This window comes from Pagrus pagrus (genome assembly GCF_965226575.1).
Source record: "Pagrus pagrus genome assembly, chromosome: 2".
NCBI classification, from domain to species: domain Eukaryota; kingdom Metazoa; phylum Chordata; class Actinopteri; order Spariformes; family Sparidae; genus Pagrus; species Pagrus pagrus.
In genome coordinates this window covers 28,145,185-28,169,636 of record NC_140186.1, presented here as the reverse complement: position 1 = coordinate 28,169,636, position 24,452 = coordinate 28,145,185, and the positions used below count along the sequence as shown (strand labels likewise).

The following is a 24,452-nucleotide window of genomic DNA, read 5'->3' as shown; positions in this document are numbered from 1 at the left end:
TAAAGCCAAATCAACGGTTAGAATCTGCTGAAATACTTGAAATAATTGAATTGATTTAGGTAATGCATCATACAGTAAATTAATCAGATACTCATAATACCTGTATGTTTATAATTGGATTTTAAGCATTGTTACATTCAATTGTTGTATTCTGAAATGAAACGGTCATCAAAAATCAATATGATATCAAACAATAACCAATTGTTATCAAAACACACAACTGCATTGGTCATTTCTGCTAGATTTAACAAATAACAAGAAGTCAAAATATTTCATTCAAGGGGAAGTCATTATCTGAAATGATGCAGAGTAGGAATGATCTTTAAAAATCTCCATTCCATGAATGGAAAATGCATCACTGTGAATAAAGATGGTCTAGAGTCTGTAATAAAAATAATAAAGGAGAAATGCTTAAAACTCTTTAAATTTGAAACTTGAGATAACGTCAGGTGTCTGCATTGTGAGGACTTACAGTAGTAGCTTTAAGCACTAGCAATTTCTGTATAATGATAAGAATTTAGCAAGTTCTTTGGGCACTTTATAGAGTCAATCATAACACAGTGTAATGGGTAGGCACGCTATTCATATTATAACAGTGATAATTTAGTTAAATGTGTTGGAGACATCATGAGGCTTTTTCACTGCATCCATCAGCTGAAGGAGGGCGAAAAAATGATTCGAGCTTCTACCTGATTTCCCCTTTAACCTCAGTTTTACACTCTGTTCATCAATCACTCTCACTTTTCCAATATCTGTCATATTTCTGCGATCCCTCTTCTGTCCTTCAACTGTCCCAACTGTGCAGACCACTATGCACTTTGGTTATTGGGCTAACGTCTATTTTTGTGCAAGGTTGGGATCTTTAGCACAGACAATTGCATTACATGGCATGCAAAGGCTTCCCTAAAGCTGTAAATGGTGATGAGTTGTCTGGCTTTATGGGGGCGTTTAAGTACAAATCATCAGGACATGTCAAACCTTTCTGTTTATTAATCTCACCTTCATACAGATTTAATCACGGATAATGAAATCAGACTACTTCCTGCACCTGGAAGGCAGTTTCTGCTCTAAAAAAGTCCCTCCTGTGTTTCCTACATTTGGAAAGTGCACAATGATCTATTTTTCATTCCAGTTTTAATTTGGTGCAGTTCATTCCAACTAGTGCATACACAATGAGTGCACAAATTGCTTCACACATGCATGATTTTGTGCAGCTCTTGGATCAACAGCAACATTCACTGACCTCCTAACCTCCTTTATTAACCTCCTTTCTCCCGATCAATCCTTTTATGAGCCAAGATTATGAACTATGAATAACTGTGAATGTACTGTACCGTTATTAGGATAAAAGTCAGAATGAAGAGGGAGGAAAAGGATTGAAGGAGTTAATAAGATTACATGCCCCAGTCACTCTGAAACCAGATTAACAATGTTTTATCACCACACACACACACTTTCATCCCCGTGGATTAAGTCAGAGGGAAGGGGACATGCTTCATGTCGCGAAAACAGATGGGTCCAAAGAAAAATGGGGGTGTTTTATTTAAAGGGGTAAAGAAAGAAGGAGGAGCAGAGATTAAAAATGATAAAGAATGTGTACACAGCTGATGAAAACAGCTGTAGGGCAATCAGGACAGCTGTTACCACGTCTATTTGACAATTAATCGACATGTTTGTAATGATGAAAAGCACCAATTGGCAGTGGGTCAGCCTTGTACTCTCACTGGAGTGATTTGTAATTCGGTTTAATGATGTTGACAACAGTCATTCGAGCTGAGCAGGAAATGTGTGATTACTCCGTGTTTATCAAACTAGGCTGTCTAGGTCACACGGGTTATTTAACTGATTGATTTCATTAAAAGTTGCAGCAGTGACTTTCAGGTTTTTGGCCGTCGACTCAGATAGTGTCCTGACTGCTTTGACAGATTTAAAGGAATACATCTACGTTTTGGGAAATACACTTATTTTATTTTCTTGCCGAGTTAGATAAAAAAATGTACTCTCGTGTTCATGCGCTTAAAATTAAGATACAGCCAGAACCTGGTTAACTTAGCTTAGCATAAAGCAAATGAGACTTTGAAGTTTAATAGTAAAGCACATATTCCTCATAAAACCTCAATGTGTCGTTTTAATACAGCTGCAGCCGCTTAGAAACCAACACAGTCATGCCTAATCAACTGAATAGGTCGATTGTCACCATTCCCAAAACAATATGACCGTTGCAGCTTAGCAGCGGCACGAACAGCAGTGTCCTGAATTAAAGTCCTGTCCTTGTTTAATCCGTCCACCATCCCTGACAACCTCCCTATATGGATTTTTTTGCTCTTTATACTGCTTCTCCTCACTTCCCCTCTGTAATAACTACTACAGCCGCTAAAGATCGCGGCCCAACAAGTGTAAAAACGGGTCGTAATGACCTGATTCATTTGTAAAACTACAGTATATGTACAGGCTGGAAGGACCAGTTTACACGTAGCCAATCGTAATCTACTGTAAAACACATACATGTATTGTTGTTTTTACACTCCGTCTTTTCTACAGATAACACAAACTGAGAAAAAATGTGAATTAGTGAGTGTAAGTGGTGCTATTAGGCAGATTTTGTTACTTTTAGACAGAGCTAGCTCACCGTTTCCCAATTTCCAGAAGGCCTAGTCTCTTTAAATTAAGCTAAGCTACGCTAAGATTACAAGCTCCGTCGGTAGTTGTGGCCTGCCTTAATATTAAGCGTACAAACATGGGGTATTGATCTTCTCATCCATGCCCTGGATTGATAATAACCAGTAGGCGATTTGAAGGGGGATTAGGGGGAAACCAGGATGGAGTAACTTATATAAAACTTATAATTATGTTAAAGGTCAGAATGAACACAATCTGAGGCTGTGACTGTAAAGAAGCCTCATCCATGCATAGTAAGTGTAAGGTGGTCGGCGAGTCCCCACCTGAACACCAGAAGGGTGTGCGTGTGCGTGCAGGCGATTATTCTACAAAGCAAACAGCCATATAGATCTCACAGGAGGGGCAGGTGTGTGGTCTTTACAGAAACTGAACAAAATCCACAGAGATCTGTTCCAGCTGACCTGGTACCAACAACGCCACCGAAGAGTGAAAACATTATTCACCAGGACTGAATAACTCAACCCCCCACTCACCCCACGTGGTCTGCTCCTTCTCAAGACCAGGAAAAGGGAACAGTGGGTGAGTCTGAAGCGAAGGCTGGACGGGCGACTTGTCCTTGTCAGCTCGGCCTGTTGGCAAATAAAATGTTTGTGCATTTGTGTGTGTTCGCGTGGGGTGACGCAGTGTTGTGCAGGTCCAGCCAGCAACAGCTGTCTGTCTGCATGTAGTGAAGCCTGAGATTAGATTTGACCAATTTGAACATGTCGTCACTCTGCTGAGCAGCATTTGGCGTGTGTGTGTGCAGGTGTGTGTGTTGTGTCCTGCCAAATGTCCAAACTAATATCGCAGACTGTAAGGAGATTGGATCCCTCCTGACTTGGTCTATCTCAATCATTTATTTCCTGCTGGGGAATGGGAAATGTTGCTGAGCCTGGCTGTCTGAAGACTCACTCTTACATGTTTACTGATCTGAGCTCATGTTAACCTATCAGCTCTGGGTGCAGAGAGACTTGAAACGAAAGTCTGAAAAGTTGTCCGAAAACTTTTAACACCACTGTACCTCCACATGCCACGTGACACGACTGAAAAAGCAAATTATGAGGCGACAACATTCACAAACCATTTATAAATACTGTCCCCTTGACAGAACCCCCTGAACGTTTGGATTCAGTGTGTGAGATGTAAATATTGAGCTAGAATCAGATGAATAGTTCTCAATAACTATGAGAAAGTGCTGAAAAATAGAAAACGTGTCAGTTCTTGTTTGTCAATTCCAAAAAAAGCAAATAACATAAAAACGATCAATACCGAGAGATGCCTGGTTTCATAAATCAACAGATGCTGGGCTCAGTTGTGACATCTCTATCACACGGTCAGCTGGCACTGAACTAGTCAATGTACAGAAAACTATTACATCAGGATCTTTTGCTGGAGATTTCAGATTTAAAGAAACAGTTATGAATAGTAGACATTTTAGGAAATATTTGCTTTCTCAGCGACAGTTATACAAGAAGATCGTTGGCAGATGTACAATAATGATCATATTTGTCGGATAAACATTGCCAAAATTGCCTTAATGTGCGATAACGTGACCATTTCCTGACGATTATATTAGTGGATGGTTTCAGTCTAGGCTGTCTCATTTCCTGACTTGATCAGGATAGCAAAGTATGGCGCATAAGTCACGTGACTTCTTTCCAGCCAATCATGCTTGGTGATGAACGTGATTCGCATGTACAGCTGTCATGGACCATGTTCACACAGCAGCCATTTTCCTTTGACATCACGCTCAGGGTGAGAAGCTCTTAATGTCATGCTGCCGTCTGCTGGGGCGCAAGTCATACATACGTAGGCTATCTGATAAATTGCTATCATTTCAGTGTTTCCTGAATGATTAGCAACTGTAAAGACAACAGATACTTTAATCCAGGGGGGCATTGGACCATATTTCAAGGTAAAACCACAGGTTTGAAAACCAATTACCATCCGATAGACAACAGCTAACGTTAGCATTTAACCACATTCTAGCTAATGTTACCGTTTGATACAATACTGTTTTGATGCGTTACAGTTAGGAAAGGTGTACATTTATTCAGAAATATCAACACACATCTTGGAGACATTTGTCTCAACCTGGCAGTGAAAGACACAGGATGTAACCAAACGTTAATGTTAGCTAGGAGGTTGTTGAATGCTAATAACAGCTAATGAGTTATCAAATATGTTGTTTTACCTTTAAATATGGCTGAATGTGCCTCCAGATTTCCACTATCCATCATCTTTTCATTCGCTTGTCAGATTACTTACGTTCATGCGACAACCTGGAACACAGCAGCATTACATTATCCCCGCATTCAAGTCTCCAGCCCTGAGCGCGACGTTGGAGGAAAATGGCTGCCATGTGTATAAGGTCTACTCACACCACTGGACACTCATTTGAAGAGACTTACAGGTGGAGCTTGAACTATCTCACTAAGGTACACTGTGTTTGAGTCGAGTTTATAATGCACAAAAAATATTGTCAGAGTTGTGGACATATGGACGCCCCTTTTCATGCGTCACACCTTATAGCTACATTAGCTTGCTTTAAATAATTGAATAAGTGCTCTGTAAAATTACACATTATGATTCTGTAATCATTTTCTTCAGATACATTTCATTTTTAGCCTCTGGTGCATTCATGTTTGTCCATGCAGTATTAATATGGAGCCAAAAGACAGTTAGCTTAGCTCAGCTAAGACTGGAAACAGGGAGCAGCTGACTGGGCTCTGTCTAAAACTGAATCTATAATCACCAGTAGATTCCTTGAGTATCGGTTTAGAGGTACACTCTTCTTTTTGTACCCATGAAACAAATGTGAATGTTAAACAAAAGTTGCATTTGGTACCTTTGTTACAGAGTAGGCTAGCTGTTAGCACCTGTTTCCAGTCTTTGTGCTAAGCTAAGCTAACCAGCTGCTGCTCCAGCTCTGTTTTTACTGCAGAAAAATGTAAAATGGGATCCATATTCTCATCCTGACTGTTGGACAGAAGGCAAAGCCTCAAGAATATTTCCCAAACGTAAAACTACTTTATTTTCTAAGCTGTGAAATATCACATATCCTATTACTACACTGTGGGCCGGATCTACTAAGATCCCAAATTGCTTGTACTAATCTGCGTGCGCAATCTAGAAATGTGCGTGTGGGGTTGAACCACGGTTTGCGGGCGATTTACTAAGAGTGATTGCATTAATGACAACAGGTGCAAACGTGTTGGAGACACGCCTATTCAAATGAGGGTTTAGCGTGTTTCATGGTTTTCAGCATGGCGAGTTTGAGAAAGCGAAAGCGCAAAGTGAAATTGGACCCTTTGGAATTAGAAGTGTTGGTAGAGGAAGAGAATAAACATTTCAATGAGCTGCAGCAAAGGAATCTGACGGTCGCGCAAAGGAACGCCGTGTGGGAGAAAATCGGTGAAAAAGTTAATTCTGTTGGAAAAAACAGGCGAACAGTGGATAAAGTAAAAAGGAGATACCAAGACATCAGAAGAAGAACAAAAGAAAATCGGCGTATAATAATATAAATACAATAATAGTAGTAAACTTGCAAGGAGTTTTGTTATTTCAGGTACTGCGTGACTTCTTCTCGTAGCTGGCTCCAAATCCACTCTGAGTTCCTCCAACAGCTCCAAAATGGCAAGGCTGGATAGGCGATATTCTAATGATATTATATAATGTTTCCTCATTCATCCCAAAAATGTTCACATGAGAGTGAAAAATGTGTTCTCAGCGTCTCCTTCCATTGTTTCGGCATCTCCTTCTTGCAACAATAACGGCAGCCATGTGTGTGCAATTGCGCATACAAACCGTTTGCACCTCCCTTTGAGACGTGGTAAATATAGACGCAGTTTCTATGGGCAAAATTGCTTTCAGGTTTGATAAATCACTTTGTGTGTGCTAAATTAATATATTTCCATTTTCTCCACCCACAACACGCACAATTGCGTGTAAACGCCCCATGTTGCATATTCATTGCTGCAAACGTACTAACTGAATGCAGATGCGCTATTTTGCACCTTTGACAGACGCAACCCTTTTTGCGCACCGTTAGTAAATCAGTTTGTACATTTTTTTTGCGTGTGCAAGCAGTTTGCGCACGTTTTAATACACGCAAACCTTTAGTAGAACCGGCCCTGTATGTAAACAATATAATGGCAATAACATACTGTGATTTATACTGTCTTTCCAGTTAACTGACATCAGCAACCCTCTAACCCAGTCACTTCAAGAAAGGAACAAGGCTCGTCTGACAACTTTGGTGAGTGAAAGCATTTTTAAGTGTATTTTTTAGTAAAGGGTAGCATGCCAGCCACTCAAATGCCAGTAAATAACACATTTCTCCTTTATTTCTTCTCAAAATAGTCATGTACAGTGAGCCGTTATGTACATCCTTCAAAGGAGAATGAGTCATACTGAGCAGAGAGGCACAGACCACAAAGAAAAAGACACTCAAGTTGACAAATATACAACACTGGTGATTATAAAAGAAAGCCGGTGATGGCATGGCAAACAGCAAAGCAAACAGTCACACCCTCATTTTACATGTACATCTCAATATCAGTCAACAGAATTTCACATTTGCTCTGCTATTAGGAACCAGTAATGTGGTTTTAGCTTCAGTACAGCTTTGACCTGTGAATTGCAGAATGTCTTTCACGCTGAACACCTAACTCTCGCAAAATCGCAGCACATTCTCATCTGAGAGGTCCCATCAGTCATTCATTCATTCGACACACTATGAACTCTTTCTGTGCCATAAACATCAGCATGAGTGAGTAACAATAGAAATGGGTCAGGTTGTCTCACAAAGTATCTACATAATTGGCTGTCATCAGTTGTCAGTCCAAGTTACTATATGTTGATGACACTTCTCATTCCCCCGTCTCATGTGAGGAATGACTCATGACTCTCCACTGTTCATATTCTCCAAGATGAGTCAGTGATCATGGTCTTAAATTATTCCTCGATCTGTTACACATCCTGCTTACAGCAGCTTAGACCCTCTTCCCACTTCTGTCCACATGAACTTTGACAGGCAAAAAAACAAACCAAGCACGGTTTCCCTTGGATAAAAAACAAAAAACAAACAAAAAAAAGTTTTGTTCTCTGCGATCATCAGTGTTCACCTTTCAGTCTTTACCTGCAGTAATCCTTTCAAATTACAATCTACACGATGTGGGATGACATATGGACCAACATTTGCGGAACAACATTTTGGTTAATATGATTATTAGCTTTCTTGCCGAAAGTTAGACGAGAAAATTGACACCACTCTTATGGTTGTCCATTAAAAATATGAAGCTATGGTTAGCATACAGTTAGCTTAGCTTAGCATAAATACTGAAATCGGGGGTAACAACTGGCTTGGCTCTGTCTAAAGGAAACAAAATCCACTAAATCTCACTAATTATTCCTTTGGTTCTTCTATTTTATGCTAAGCTAGGCTAAGCTAACAGTTGCTGCTGGGTGTAGCTTCATAATTGTTGTTCAAGCATGAGACTGGTATCCATCTGTATATTGTTTCCTTCTGTTTCCAGTCTTTGTGCTAATCTAACTAGCTGACTGTAGCTATACTGAACTAAAGATCACATATTAACACTTCATGTAACCTTTGTGTAATCCATAAGTGTAAAAACAAAACATTTTGTTCATTAGTGTTTCCTGCTGTAGATTCTGTTTGACTGTGTAGACAGGAGTGGTATCAATCTTCTGGTCAAACTCTGGGCCAGAAACCCAAAATGTTGAATTCTTCCTTTAATGTTACAACAATGGTGTCTCTAAAACAGTTACATTACATTTTGAGGATAAAAACACTTTACCAACTTGTAATATTTAAACAAAATAAATATCACATTCCTGGTTAGAGTGTAAAGATTATTTGTAAGATACGCATTGTGAAGCAAAGATATCTACTGAAGTTATCCAGCTATCCTGTTCCATAGATCTTGTGCTAGCCGTGTAAACACTACGCTCCCCTGGTCCGTGTGCCGCCAGTCTGAACCACGAGCTGCACAGCTAACTGAGCTAAATAGCGAGGGGCAGACACAGTGAGCAGCATTTAGTGGTCACACTTTTGTTTTGACAATAAATTTGACAGGTGGCTAATTCTTGCATATTTGTACCTTTGAATCTAAAAACACTGGATTAAAAGTGAAAGAGTACTGCATGTGCATTTCAGCCAAGATTGACATCACCTTTTCCAGCCAGTCCACGTGGATATGACATTTAAATGCTGTACAGTCTTGGAGTCACAGAGTGAAGCTTGTCAGCTGGTGGCTGCTTTCTGTCTGTGCTCGGCCCATTGATTAAATCTAACAGCATGAATTCCATTTCAGGGACTATTTCTGCAGCAGTCACACAGCGAGCCGGATATCGTTGATTCCATTCTTTCTCGGTTCCACCTAAAATTCCACTTAAAATGGCCGAGTGCTAAGTTGCAGGAGTCTGCGAGCTCAGCTGTGTGCGTCAAAGGGGGATTCACATGTGCCTTCTCCCCACCCAGGTTGCAGGGGATCAGAGGGGACGCTCGGGTGTTGAGAGGAGACAAGGTTGAACACAAATCTGTTACATAAGGTCACCCACTAATCCCTGTTGCATGTTGTTGCTAGAGATTAGAGAAGAAAGTGTTTGCCTTTCGCTGAGTATTAGAGAGTAAAAACACAAAGCTCTCTGCACTACAAAAGATAAGTACCAAATGCATCTCTACTGGGGCGATGTCCCTTCAGAATAAATTTGTCAATCCCTCACAAAAACAAATATTGTCTTTCAGTCTACTTGTTGTGATCTTCATTGTGAGTTGTTCTCTTAATACAGCAACACATTGTGTAACCAACACATTAGTCTGATGACATTGAATAACTCTCAAAAGATAAATGCATTGCGAGAGATTTACACATACTGTAGCAAGAGTGTGCCACACTAAATATACTCTTTTAGCAGAAGGGAGGAGGCAAAGCTTGGATATGCCTTCTGAAATCACTTCATGTATTTATTAAACTGTCTTCAAAAGTGAAGTCAACATTAAAGTATGACTTTCAGTGGTAATGGTGAAACTGTCTCTGTTCACATTTATGGGTATTGAACCTGAAGCTGTGAAAGAAAGAAATGAGAAGATCGGTGGCAACAAAAGAAGGGCGAGGAAACAGAGTAGAGCTGAAATGAGCCGTCGATAAATGGAATAGTCGATGGAGAGGAAGTTAATAGACCGTATTTACACAGCAACCATTTTCCTCCCACATCACGCTCTGGGTGGGAAGTTCAAATGTTGTACAGTTACTGCAGTATAGTCCTATAAACATAGAGAATCTGACAAATTGATATCATTTCACGGCTTCCTGATTGATCAGGACCTGAAAAAAATTATAATCCAGAAGGATTTTGGGCCACGTTTCAAGATGTTTGATAACCCATTAATCAACACACATCTTGGTCACATTTATTTAAGCCTGGAAGTGAAACACGCTGGATGTAATCCAACGGTGTTAGCTACAGTAGGAAGTGGTTGAATGCTAACATTAGCTAATGGGTTATCAAATATGTTGTTTCACCTTGATATGAGGCCTGATGTCCCTCTAGATTTTTACTATTCGTCCCCTTTTCAGTTGTTGATCAATTAAGAATCTGTGAAATGGCAAGAATTTGTTAGATTTTCTGAGTTTTATACAACTTGCAACCAAGAACACGGCAGCATAACATCGTCCCAGCATTCAAGCTTCCCATCCTGTGCGTGACGCCAGAAGAAAATGGCCACTGTGTGAATATAGTCTTACAAACATTCACATTTTCCTGCTGCTTAAATGTAAGGATCAAGAGCAAATTGAATAGCTTTGATTTTTTAAATGTTCGGATAAAACAAGCAATGGGAAATACGTCACCAGGGACTAATTTTTCATTATTTTCTGTCATTTTATATACAAAAACAACTAATAAGAGAAATCTAGACAATTACCAGCAGATGAATCAAGAAGTGTAATGTACAGTGCTGTGAGTTAACATGTCGGTGGCTCTCAGTAATTCCACCAATTTAATCTCAACTTCACCACATTAATAAAGTAAGATGTAGTTTTATTTACAAAATACAAAACTAACATTACTAGAATAGAGGCCTAAAAACAAGAACTATTTGACAACAACTGTTAATTGAACTCTATTGACTGCAACTGCTGAAGACATCAAGACGTAGATGAAAAGTGCTACAGTGGGGACAGGAAGTGGAAGAGAGTAGACAAAAGTGGCAGATAAGAAAGAGCTGGGAGGGAAAGAGTGTTAACGGTATATTCTGATGAGACGTGAAGACCAAGGGGTGGCAGGTAAAGGATGTCAGCAGGGATACAGATGAAAAGTGCATTAGCGTGAGTTTCTACATCATCAACTACCGCATGTAGCCTCAACCTCCTACATGGCATACTGTATGTACGGTGTCAGGTAGGAGAGCCACTTTGAAAGGGAAAAATCACATCAACCCTAAACAACCATGTACTGGTAAGAGATGTGTGAAGATAGAGGGAAAGGTTTGGTTTGATGTACCGTAAATGTAACAACGCTTTTCAAATAACTTGTGAGGCTTCACATAGTTGTGGCAGGGAGGCTCGTGTGGCGCAGTTCGAATCTTATCGGGACTAGCTTTGTCTCTCTATCGCCTCTCAGAGAGGGAAGAGATCGGCCTTATGTGAAGTCTTTGGAAACAGCTTCGATGAAGTTGGGGGCTGACATGAGGATGGTGAAGGTGCAGATGATGGAGAAGAGCGAGAAGGCCACCAGGCATAACCGATCCACCACCGCCGCTGCAAACTTCCACTCGCTGCAGATTGCCTCTCCCTCGTCCTGATCCCGGAAGCGCCTGGCGATGTATTGCACTTCCTCCAGGATCCGGGAAATTTCCGGAACCTGCTCCAGCAGCAAAGTCCGCGTGTGTTCTGAGAGAATTTCGTGTTGGGAGGAGCCGTTGGGATGGCCTCCACCGCCGCCACCGCCGCACACCACCACACCTGAATCAGTGCTCGGTGGGAAAGCAGGGTTGTCTGTGCCCATCGAGTGGTAGCCGAAGTACAGGTTCATGCTCCCGTTGGTCGTGGTCGACTGCGTAGACGCCTGCCCCGGTATGGTGCTCATCTGGATGCTGTTGGTGCTGGTGTGGTGAGGAGGAGGGTGGGTGGAGTACTTGTAGCTTGCAGGGGTACTGGAGCTCACAGCTGTTTTGTTTTCCTCTCCAGGTTTCTTCATGCGAAGAAACCAGGCGCACCAGTTGAGTAGGATGACTCGGACCTGGACGAAGAGATGTGATAAGGTGGAGAGATTGAAGATGGTGAGTTATACATCAAGATATGGATGGTAGAGGGAAACTACAGAGAGACTGAAATATGAAGAAAAAATAACTTTTACTTTTTCCTGTGCTACATTTTGGTACACTGTGTGCCATGGGCTTACAGAAAATATTGTAAGACTTGAAGCTGCTTTTGTGTTTTTGACCTACAAGTGTGAGGGTAGACTCACATTTAATCAAAAGCTTTGTCAACCTTGAAATCACATAAAACCACAAAGGTGCAATACGTAAGAAATGCCCACCTTGAATTAATACTCGGAGTCTCTTCCTTACTTTTGGAACTACCTTAGAATTCTGGCCTTTTCTTACAAATGATCTATGAAGAGACCGTTCACCATTTAAATAGAGAGTACAGACAGAGAGTGAATAGAGGTGAAGCAGCACTAGACAGTGTGAGAATAATAATGTGCTCTTTGAACACTTACGCATGTAAACTTTTTTCTAGTAGAAGTATGAACGTGAACATTTGCATAATACGGGACCTTTAAAATGAAGTGTTGTTGTTTCAAGATATAAATGATCTGTTAGTTAAACCTTTGTGTTGACACAACCTTTGCAAACCATCGAGTAAATGTTACTTTGTTGCTCCAACAAATGGGATCTGTAGCCTACTAAGAGGCTAGATGAGTAGTTGAGTGTACAGATATGTAAAGGTCACGTGGTTATTTGAAAATAATGCACTGTCTAATGCTAACCTCTGCTTTTAAGGTTGTAGTGATAGTTACTGGGTTTCAAAATGTTAACCTACCCATTTAGGCATCTTCCCGCCGTGGGGGTCATGGTGGTGGAACTGCAGCACGAGGACGGTCACCACTACAGACAGGCCCACAATCATCATGGTACTTGCAAAGTACTGAGCTGAAAAAGTACACAGGGATAAAGAGCAATTCATACAGTGTATCGAAATTCTCAGCCTGTTTTCTGAAAGTTAGTTTCTGAAATGCTCATCATGCAGTACAAGAAGAAGCACGATGACTTTGCAGAAATGTTGCCAAGTCATTCAGTTGGCTGGTTAGTCAGTGGAGAGTCTACGCCTGTCAACAAGCCTAAGGTCAGAGCGCCACAGGGGCTGGTCGGAGGATGACTAACATTTTTTACAGACCAAATAAAACACATACACAGCTGGCAGGCACTGAAAATACGACACTACCCTGTCAAAACACACCCTAATACACACAAACATGAGATATATCCCCTCTGGAATGGAAAGATGTCATTTTTTATTCTGATCCAGCGTCCATGTCAGCGACCTCTCCGAAAGAAAGTCAAAGTATAATTGGAGCTATGTGTAAACGTGTCAGAGTGAAAGGTGAGGAGCATTTCATTTTGTCTATCAGTTCTGCTCCAGCTGCAATGTGTTAATATGTGTACTCCAATAAACAGAGTTTGCTAATGGCTTCGTTTTACATGACTGAGCTGCCAAATGATAGCCAGCAGCGTCTCTGTCTGCAGCCTCCCCTCCCATCTCATGGCCGGCTGCCTTGTCTCTTCTGGTCTGTATCAGTGTGACCTCACACAATGCAACTCTGCCCGTCTCCTACACAGAGGGTATTCTTCACATCCTGCATCAGCAGCCTCCCACACCCGGCCCCTTCCCATCTCAGCCACAACATATCAGTGAGTCTGTGTGAAGACTGAAACTTTTCCAGCAGACTGCCTCCAGTGTGAATATGAGGTGGGAATATCTCATCAGTAAGTCTTTTTTTTCCCACCTATACCTCAACTATAGAAGGAAATGAGGAAAAATCTCCCACGGACCAAACTGTAGCAGCTTGTAGCCTGTCCACCATGTGCTGATAGCTTCCTAATGAAGGTCAGAGTCTGGTGCACGTTGGGGAGAAAAAGTGAAGTATAACTTTTTAAATGATGGGTTTTAACATAGAACATTTCCCCTTCTGCAATATATCATTTTATAAGACTGGTTAAATGTAGCGTCTTAAAGGCATAGTTCAACCATTTGGAAAATGCGCATATTAACTTTTCTTGCCAAAAGTTAGACTAGAAGATCAATACCACTGTCCGAAAACAGAAACAGAAAATGAGGGATTTTTTTGTACCTGGCGGAACAACTGTATCAAAGCAAATGAAAATGTGACAGCTTGAAAAATGTGTGCCTGTCCCGGGGCTTTTTTATTCTTCATAAATCTAGGCTACGGAGACGAGAAGAAAACGGAAGAAAAAGGAGATGGACTGGAGGGAAATAGCATAAAGAACTAAAATCCGTTTCTACAGTAGCTAGTTTATCGCTAAAGTCTGCACATTAGATACATTAGCTGTTTTTGGGAGAATCAATACAGATTTCAAAAACCTGGTCAGCTATGAAATTTAGTGAATGATGTTTCCGTTTCTGTCTGAACGCACCTTCACAGATATCTATTCAGTATGAAGCTGGATCTAGGAGTTTAGCTTTGCATAAAACAGCAGGAAACAGCTAGCCTGCCTCTGTGTGAAGATAAAAAAAAACAACCACCACCAACCGGCACCTCTAAAGCTCACTTATTAACACGTTAAATCTTGTTTGGTTAATCTATACAAGACTGGGGTGGCTACAGAACTTGTCGGGGACATTAAACGTCATAATGCCGAACACAGACACTCATCAACTCCTTAGGCTGCCTTTAGTTGCAAACTATTCTAGCTCTAACTTCACAACTTGCAGAATGATCAATTTATATTAAAGTGTGTACATACATACATACACAGTGTAGCAAGATGTATGCGACCGCACAGTGTAGGCTACATAGTTCATCTACAGCCTACCGTTAGCTTTTTACTTCTGGCGGGAGGCAACCGCCATTCCGACATAAGGCCCTAATTGTCGGAATGGCAACACTTAAACCTTTAATGAAACATCCCATCATTCCGACATTTTTTGCCTCCTAAGGTCAGAATGGTGGTATTTATTTATTTTTTAAATTGTCTTGCCATTCCGGCACATCTTTTAAAAGGATTAGGTTTAGGGTTATGGGCTGCGGATTATGGTGAAACTTTGTCGGAATGCCGGGACGTTCGCATCTCGGAATAGTGGTATATCGGACTTTTGGGATGTCAGAATTTTGGGATGTCGGAATGCCAGCATGTAACCACTTCTGGCGTTTCATTTACGCTCCTAAAATCATAAAAGTGGTGTTGATCTGTGGAGATGATCTTGCTGAACAGAACATCTAAGTGTCGAAAGCTTGTGTTTGAAGGTGAATCAAAATGAGTGATAATTAGAGCATTAAACTGTCTTACCGATCAAAGGAACGGAGTCTGAAGTGGCAGGCATGATCTCTGCCACCAGTAACATGAACACTGTTAGAGACAGCAGCACTGTGATGCCTGCATGGAGAAAGACAGTAGACAGAGAGATGAGCAGGAACACAGAGGATACATCCTTTCATCACAGTGTAGTTTTCTCTTACATGGTGACTTGAGACCACTCAAGATAAATGCAGATGGTCGCTTCAAAATAGGTGGAAAAAGCAGCTGTGGATTTATTTTCGACTATTCGCTCTCTTTTCTCACCCCCGAGGGAATACTCGCTGTTGTATATTTACTCTGACCTTGTCTCGCTGAATGGCATTTTGAAACAAGCTGGCATTTTCAGGTCCAGGTGATTATCTTTTCTATGTTTATAATGGAGCTTTTATTCATCTGCTAATGAATAAAATCCAACACAAATGCTAATTCACAGCTAGAATGTCAGCATTAGCATAGAGCAATGCCAAATAAATGAGTTAGCAATGGCGTGGGGTCCTGGTGGGCTGAGATCACCAAGGCGGAGGAGAGAGATACATTTTTGTCTGCATGTATATTATAATCACGAATCATTGTCCCTCTGTGTTAGTGTGAGAGTGTGGGGAGTGAGTGTGCGCAGGGATGTGTTGATGTGTGTGTCCTGCCGTGTACCCAGTGAGATCTTCTCTCCGGAGTCAGCGGGGAGCAGGAAGACCAGCAGGGCCAGACCAGAGATGAGCACGCAGGGGATGAGCAGGTTGAGGCCGTAGTAGAGCGTCCTGCGGCGCATGGTGACCGTGAACGTCACGTCGGGGTAGGGCTCCTTACAGCAATCGTAGTACAGCTCATTACGCTTAGCCGGAACACCTGCGGGAGAAATTAAGAGGTGAGAAGGTGTCAGTTAGAGGTCAAACACACGGAAGGATTAAATGAAGGTCCAGTCCTCAGTTCTGCTCGCCTGAGTTATAATAATGAGACCTTGTAAAATAAGCTGTTAATGTGCAGCTGTGACTGCTGCCTTCAGTGTCGATGCCACTGTTAAGTAAGCGTGCTCGGCAGGGGGGATCAGTTATTAATCATTTTAATAACATGGTACCATTTACATAAAACACGGTTCATCATACACAGGGCAGTATGTTACAGATTTAATATCAGTCAATCCCAAGCATTCAAATATGCCACTAAATCCACATCTCTTGTGTCTGAAGGTAAATTCTAGACCGAGCACAGAAGATTAGGATTTTGCCATAAACATATTCAACATGTTGGAAGCAGCTTGTCGCTGAAAAACAGCAAATGGACTCCTGCCTTAATGAATCCTGTACATAATGCAATGATGTCATAGTGTAATCTTTTATATAAAACAATAATCTCCCCAACACTGTTTCAACAACAACTTATTCTGGCTCATCCAAAATCACTATAAAGGACAGCTTAATGTGGTTTGTGACCTTAACAGACAGAAAGAGGTTCAGAGTTAAGTGGAGTCGCTGACCAACTGGTAGTTGTTGCTCCTAAACTCTGAGGCGACTTCTCAGTGAAACCAGCAAGGTGATCCGCAGACGAGACAGGTCAAGTTTATGCATTAAAGTTCAATATCACATCTAGTGTGATTATAGATTTTACAGCTGAACATCAGCAACAGTTCCTGATGCAAAGCAAGGCCATTTATCTATAGAGCATATTTAAAATTGAGTGGCAGCTCATGGTGACTTACAAGTTGCGTTAATATAGTAAATAAAATGGGATAAAACATTAGAGCATTAAAATGAGATGATCATAGTAAATTATAAAACCAGAGCAGGAATTAAAGTTCAATATACAGTGGTGAAAAGGCAGGTTCATATTTTTTCCAGTCTCTTAGTTCAATACTGACATGCCCATATAAACATTGAACAAGTTATTGTAGGCTGCATTTGTTCCTTCTGTTCATATTTGCTGTGAAGACGTTCCCTTCCTAAAGCAATTAAACTGTAAGTGAAGGGGTTTGGTTTAGTATAAAATCCCCTCTTTGTGTTACTGTCACTCTGCTGTGACTCAGCAAGGAAACACAGTCGGTGGGAGCACAAAGAGAGAATTTGGTACTAAATGGTCTGTACCTTTAGAAGATACCCACTTGATTTGTTGTGAAACTCAGACTGCTAAAGCCTTCAGAAGGGATCTCTTTGCAGCCAGTGGAGACAGCTGGAACAAATACAGCAACCAATGCATACCTCAGATGAGGATTGTGAGTATTGATGTGAGTATTGTTTTAAAAAAAGTACTCCACCAGTTCAGCATTACACTCTTGTATAATTGTCTAACTCAAAAAGTTTAAAGAAGAATCAAGATCGATGCAGCCAGAACCATTACCCTCAATGCAACACTGCAGAGATTTGGTGTGTAGGATTTAACGATTTAACTATCGATGAGGTTGCAGATTTCAACAAATGAAACCCTTGGCTCACCCTCTCCTACGCTGGCTGTTACTGTAAAAATGCAAGAAAAAGAAAAGGCTTCCTCTAAAGCCAGTGTTTGGTTTTTCCGTTCTGTGCAACCACAGAAACATGGCAGTGCAACATGGTGGTCTCTGTGGAAGAGGACCATGGACGTATAATAAGAACTAGTTATAGTGTCAAAGGCAGAGCCTCATTCATTCCTATGAAAGCTGCTCAGTGGCGCTTGAGGCTGGTATAAAATCAACCAGAACTTCAGTATTTTGTGCACCAGAGGCGTTAGCCAAGCCGGCTAACATCCGGTTTAGCCTGTGGCTCAGATAAATGGGGAGAAACTTATTAAATCTTGCAGCTCTTCTTGACCTTCCAAATTTTATTGGGTTGAATGGATCATATTATGATAGTCAAATGAGTCATTTAGCAGGAGTTGTGATGCTCAAAAAAAGTTCATCCACCATTTTACTGCCACTTCTTCCACAATGCAAGCTTATGGAGAATTGGCTTCAAAGCCTCATGCACTTCCTGGGGGCTTGAAGAGGACCCGCTCCCTCTGCAGATATAAAAGACTCACTCCAAGGTAACGAAAACACAGCAGTTTTCGGCTAAGATGATTAAACACTAATGACAACAGAATTATTAATATGATATTCTGTTTCTGCCAGTACATCCACACTGCACCTTTAATGTTGCCTCAGGCTGCTTACTTCGAGCAGAGAGGAATACAGAGTTTTATGCTCACTCCGCTCCTTGGAGCCTCAAAAGCCAAGCCCTCTCGGACAAGGAAACTTAGGACTTGAGAGAAAATGGAAGAGAACTTAGGAGAGGTAATTCAACACATCCCCTTCCTTGGATAGCTGCCAGAGATGAGAAAAAGGCAATTCCAGAAAAAGCAGAGAAAGTTGTGGCAAATAATAGCAACGCAATGACTAAACACTGGTTATATACCCATCTCTGTTTATATACCCAAATACACATGAGCTCTTTTTACTGTACACCTAAGTGTTGTATGTACTGTACAGTATGAGCTTGGTTGGGCAGGAGGAATAGTCCATGTCTATATGTACGCTAACAAACTACTGCAAAAACCTTCTGTGCTACAGAACAGGCTTTCACTACATTAAAATCTTTGAAATTTTGTATGAACTTCAGATGAGCCCGCTACACCTCCAAAAACAATCTGAAATCAGTTATTAATCCCTGGTGCTTATCCCCGCGGTCTTATCTGTCTGGTTGGCATACTCACATTCACGCAACTAATCTGCCTTGTACATTAGACCAACAACAGGAAGCAATCACCTTGGACTAGTCAGAGTCAAATAAGTCCAACAAACTGGTGTGTATCTGTGTGTATGAGCTATTGTTCAGCCAGATGTGTGACAGATTTCATATGCGCGATTATTTCAAAGTGGACTACAGGTAGTGTTCGCTTTTCCCCTCTCTGTCCGTCTGTGCGTGTAGATGTGTGTGTGTGAGAGAGGGAGGGAGAGTAACAAGTGTCCTGAATTTAATTATGGCTCAAGCATCATTGTACAGCTGTATCAACCATTCATACCTTTAAATGTTCAGTCTGCATGAGAGCCTGCAACACCAAAATCAGTAACATATTCACAATATGCAACTCATTTTGGTGCTTGTGTGTGTGTGTGTGTTTGTGTGTGCGTGTGAGTGTGTGGAAACTGTTCATCCCAACAGAAATTCACTTTAAATTAATTGCACGGATTCAATTTCATTTCATTTAAACTTTGTCACCTCGAGGCAGAAGAGAAATAGCCTTTGTTAGCCATTTATTAATTTGATGGATTGCAGACCTGCAGATGCATCCACCAGATCCTTTGAGTGTGTGTGTGTGTGTGTGTGCGTGTGTGCGTGTGTTTGTGTGTGTTTGTGTGCGTGTGTGTGTATCCGTGTGTGTGTGCGCTGGCATGGGTATGTTCCGAGGCACCAGGACAGTGTGTGTTCTTGGCCGGCTTGCCGCCTGGCTGTGCCCAAGTTAAGTGAACCATCCCTGGGCCAGCTGTCACCACACACACCCATGGCCCCCTCCTCCATTCCCCCAGCCAGCTGGGTCCACTCACAGCTCACTTCTGAAAGTGTGTTTGTGTATGTGAATGTGAATTATTCTGTTGGCCTCTGATTAACACCCCAACTTGGGCTAGAGATAAAGTGTGTTCCTCATTTCCACATGGATAGTCAGAGGGGAGAAAAAAAATGTGAAAAAGGAATGAGAGGAGAGGGAAAGAAAGAAAGAAAAAAACTGAGAGAAAGAATCAGTATGCTTTATTATCTTCATTATCTTTTCTTAAACTTGACCGTTTCTCTTCACCTTTGTCTCTTGGGAAGAGACAGACAAAACTAAGGCATTGTGTAGACAGAGTTGGAGAAACTCAGACTGAGAAAGACACAATGTAACAGACACAAGTAAGAATGAACTGAGCCACCAAAATGGAGGAAAATCCTGGATTTGTAAAGCTATAATGGTAAAGGTGTAGTTTGACACACAAATACGCTTATTTGCTTTCTTGCCAATAGTTAGATGCGTAAATGGATGCAAATCTCATGCCGTGTGGTAAATATTAAGCTTGAGCCAGGAGATGGTTAGCTCAGCTTAGCATTAGGACTGGAAACAGTGTGAAACAGCTAGCCTGACTCTGTCCAAAGAACACACTTCGGAGAATAAGCTGAATTATTTTTCCAATTGGCCGCATTAGTTTATTTGCTGTTGCCAAATAGTATATAAGCATGGAAGATATTCTTTACATAGCTCAACTTGAGTCAAATAAAAAGGCTCAGCATTGTAAACAAAAGAAGTTGCAAGTGAAGTGTCCCTTGAAATTAGTATTAAAACTGCAATCCAGAAGCTGCTTTCTACGGAAGCCCTAAAGGGCCATGTATTCATACATTTTATTCCCTCAGTTTTCCCGTGATAACAAGTTAATTTCATTTGTTTTCCCGAGATCTCGAGTTATTATCTCGAAATAACAACTGCCGTTTCCCCGAGATAATGTGATAATTTTCTCAAGGTCTCGAGATAACGAAACTTTGTTTTCCCGAGATAACGATATAATTAATTTGAGCTCTTGAGATAACGACTGTGATATGATAGGCCTGAGATTATGGAGAAGCCCGGGACCTCGTAGCTGGTCAGCTATGTAGTTAACGACGACATCAGGCTCACTTAGATTGCGCCGCCGATATAGCTGAAGCCTTGCTAACTGTCTTTTTAGATTACACACAATAATGTGTATGTTATCTGTAATAGCAAGGCATAATGCTATTTCAGCCTGTGTCAGGCCTTGATTGAAAAGATATGTGACACGGTGATCGATATGCTCCTGCTCCTGACATTGCTACACTGAATGATGTTTCCTGCAATGATTTAATATACTACACTATCGTTTTGTTTTCTCAAGATCTCGAATTAATTATATCGTTATCTTGGGAAAACAAGGTTTTGTTATCTCGAGATCTCGAGAAAATTATCCCGGGAAATTATCTTGGGAAAACGGCAGTTGTTATTTCGAGATAATAACTTGAGATCTTGAGAAAACAAATGAAATTAACTTGTTATCACGGGAAAACGGAGGAAACAAAATGTATGAATGCATGGCCCTTTAGGGCTTCCGTAGCTTTTCATTGATTGACGGGGCTGATAATAGCTGATGTTATCGGAATATCACATATTCAAACCTAAACTCTGATTATTAAATATGCTATAAACTAACCTTTAGCTATAAAACAACAACATATTTACACTTGATGGCAATCAGAAACTTGAAGAAAAACTTTCAACAAAGAACTAGACCAGCAGGAAATAATGCCTCGTAGTTATGAATGAAGCGATCTCTGTCGGGATCAAATCACACTTGGCAAATACCTAATGCCTGGTCACCGTATCAAAAACTGTTTTAGGCCTATGTGACTTAGCTAATGGCTTAAAGCCAGTTTAGTTATTGTATTATCACAGTTTAGCTGATTTATGTTAATCTGTGACTGACTTCAATCAGACAATCCAATCCGTCAATCTAGCATACGATCAAAGTAACTAGCATGATGATAAATCATTGAATGAATACACAAATCAAACAAAATGCACATTGAAAACACAGGAAACACAAGCTAAATTAGACTATTACTGATTACTGATTTTTTAAAAGCATTTCTTCTTCTTCTTCTTTATTCATCAAAGGTTATACGACGTAGATATGTTGGGTTTAAGTCTGCTTGTTCATGAATCTCTCATAGACCACAGTAGAGCTGGCACTAAAGCCTGGTACCAATGTAAAATTTGATAACGTAATGTCTTTCCATTTTGTATAGGTTCTCGAACACCGCAAGGAACCTGTAAAATTACAAATTATTGTTTGTATGGATTTAACGAATGAGACATATTGTATTCATTCAGCCAGGAGCTTTTCCCCTGTTTCCAGTGTTTTAGCTAAGCTAAGCTAATTGTCTGCTGGTAGTAGATTTATATTTAGGCCTAGTGTACTCACTCTTTTATGAATCTTCTCATGTAGCTGTTGGCAAAAATAAGGGAAAAAGTGAATAAGTGTATTTCCCAAAATGGTAAACTGTTTTATTTTGTTCTCAGTGTCTCTCCCCCCACACCTCATCCCCTCATTAGTATGTATTAGAGCCTGTCTTGTGTCCCCACATCAGTCCTGTGTCCGCTTATTCCTCGTGTTCCTGCCTCTGCTCCCAGCACTTTTTAGTTTGTACGTTGTTTAGTGTTTGTTTGTTTTTTGTACTGCTTTAGTTCTCAGACTGGCTCCTGCCCCCTCTTTCTGTTTTTGTTGCCTTTTGTTGCCAGCTTTTTGTTGACTGCCTTTTGTATTTGCATTTTTGTATTTCGGATTTTCTGGTTGTTGTTCATCAGTTTAGTTATTGAAGCTCGCTTTTTGTTCTGTTACTAGCCTGGCTCTGTGTATCTTACATTTTGGGCCTCCCTTTTTGATATCTGTACCAAAAGTCCCTCTAAAAAGAGCTGCCCACCTCAATCATACGGGGCGATGCATATCAACAGAGTAATTTCCTCTAAACCATAGCAGCCAATTAACCTTTCATCTCATAATTCCCACACAAGTCTCGAATCGATAGGGCTTATCAGGTAATAATTATGTAAAGGGGTTTATCAACCTGAAAACAAATATCTTTAAAACAAATAAATATGCAAGTTTGGTGTGTTGAAGAATTCATCAGCCAGAGGAAACTGTGTGGATACCGCTCCAGGCTATCTGTAGCTCTATAACGATGACTGATGGACAGAAAAATGTCAGTGAGAATTGCATCTTACAAGAAAGTTGACATCGCTAAAACACCTGCTGTCAGAGCTGTATAATGCCGACTGGCTGTCTAACTCCCTGAAATATGACATGAAGGGCCGAGCTAATATTGAAAGTCTGTCTGTCTCAGTCTGTCAGAGTCCCTGAAGGAATTCACAGTGTGCTGCTCAAATATGTCTCTCAAATATTGGGAGAGCTTTCAGTCAATCTTCACTTCAGCTCTCACAAAGAGTCTTTATCCCGCTCATGGCACCGTGCAAACTCAGTATTTATTTTTGCACTCCGTTATTAAGTTGATCCAGATTCTAATTCTGATTCATCCGTACCACATGATCATCAAATTATTCTGTGATTGACAACACTGCGGTGGCATTTACTGCGATATACCTGTTGCCCAAAGCTCTTCCCACTTAGCATGTAACACATTTGTTGTAAATCAGTCAGAAAACAGACACATTTTGAGAAAAGCAATGTAAGAAAATATGTTTTTTTATAAGCAGACAGAAACTGGAGGAGGGTCATGTCATATATTTTGTTTTACTCACTGAATGTGTATTTGTTTGTTGGTTCTTCTTACCTACAAGATCCCATTCCCCGTTGGGTATGTAGGTGGAGATGTCCACGTCCATCATCTGGAGGTCCAGCAGCCAGCCGTTGTGGGTCCAGGAGCCAAACTTCAGGTCACACTTCTGCACATCGAATGGGAACCACCGCACATCAATGTAGCAGGTACTCTTCAGGATGCCTGGAGAAAAGTGTTGGGGAGACTTACTTCTGGCACTGAACAAGGTTTTTAATGGCCCATCTGATGCTACACAAAAACATGTTGAGGTGGAAGGTCTTATTTCATGTCAGTAATTTCCCTGATTCATTTTGCTTCAGTGAGAGGGAAGGATCACAGCATCACATACATGTTTAATTCAAGATACAAGGTTTTCAAGACATAACATTGTTATGTCGTGAGTTTTGTTTGAGTTTTGCTTGTAGTTAATGTTGCTTAAATGTAACATTATGATGATCATTTATTTTTATTTTTCAGTCACTAAATATGTCATTTCTAAGGAAAACAAGAGTACAGAGTCATAATAATGACAAGTAAATGAACAGAATTTCCATTATTAAAGCAGGCTGTAGTAATCAGCATGCTTTGGTGATTTTTAGGAAGAAGCTCTTGGCTGACAAGTAACAGTTTTCAGATGTAAAGGTCAAATTCAACTGTTGTTTCAATAGTTTTCAACCTGTGGCAGATCCCACATTGTAATGTAATGGAAACAGTATTGAAACCTGAAATTTACTTGTCTTTATACCTTCAAATCACCAAAACCATGACTAAGGTGGAAGTTTTAGTTAGCGAGTTGGGTGTTGATGACAATGATCGAGCTAATGATCTTTCTGAAGACCATGATGACGATCTCAACAGTTTTATTGTGACAAGATGCTAATGATGGTGAGGATACTTTCAGAACAACCATTCATAATGGTTATGCAGTAATAAGACTTTGTTGACAAAATGAAATTTGAATTTAAGTTATAAGT

At 40.7% G+C, this 24,452-nt stretch overlaps 1 protein-coding gene across 1 annotated transcript in view; it reads right to left on the bottom strand.

Moving 5' to 3' along the window:
* Nucleotides 1-6,982: 6,982 nt before the first annotated feature.
* The window catches only part of chrna8 (cholinergic receptor, nicotinic, alpha 8), a 52,989-nt gene continuing 35,519 nt past the window's right edge, over nt 6,983-24,452 (bottom strand). The window contains exons 6-10 of the mRNA XM_084368312.1: nt 23,494-23,661; nt 15,872-16,066; nt 15,215-15,301; nt 12,729-12,838; nt 6,983-11,922 (exon numbers count right to left, since the gene is read on the bottom strand). Coding sequence (XP_084224438.1) covers nt 11,323-11,922; nt 12,729-12,838; nt 15,215-15,301; nt 15,872-16,066; nt 23,494-23,661 — 1,160 coding nt within the window. The 3' untranslated portion in view covers nt 6,983-11,322. The remainder of the gene's footprint in view (nt 11,923-12,728; nt 12,839-15,214; nt 15,302-15,871; nt 16,067-23,493; nt 23,662-24,452) is intronic.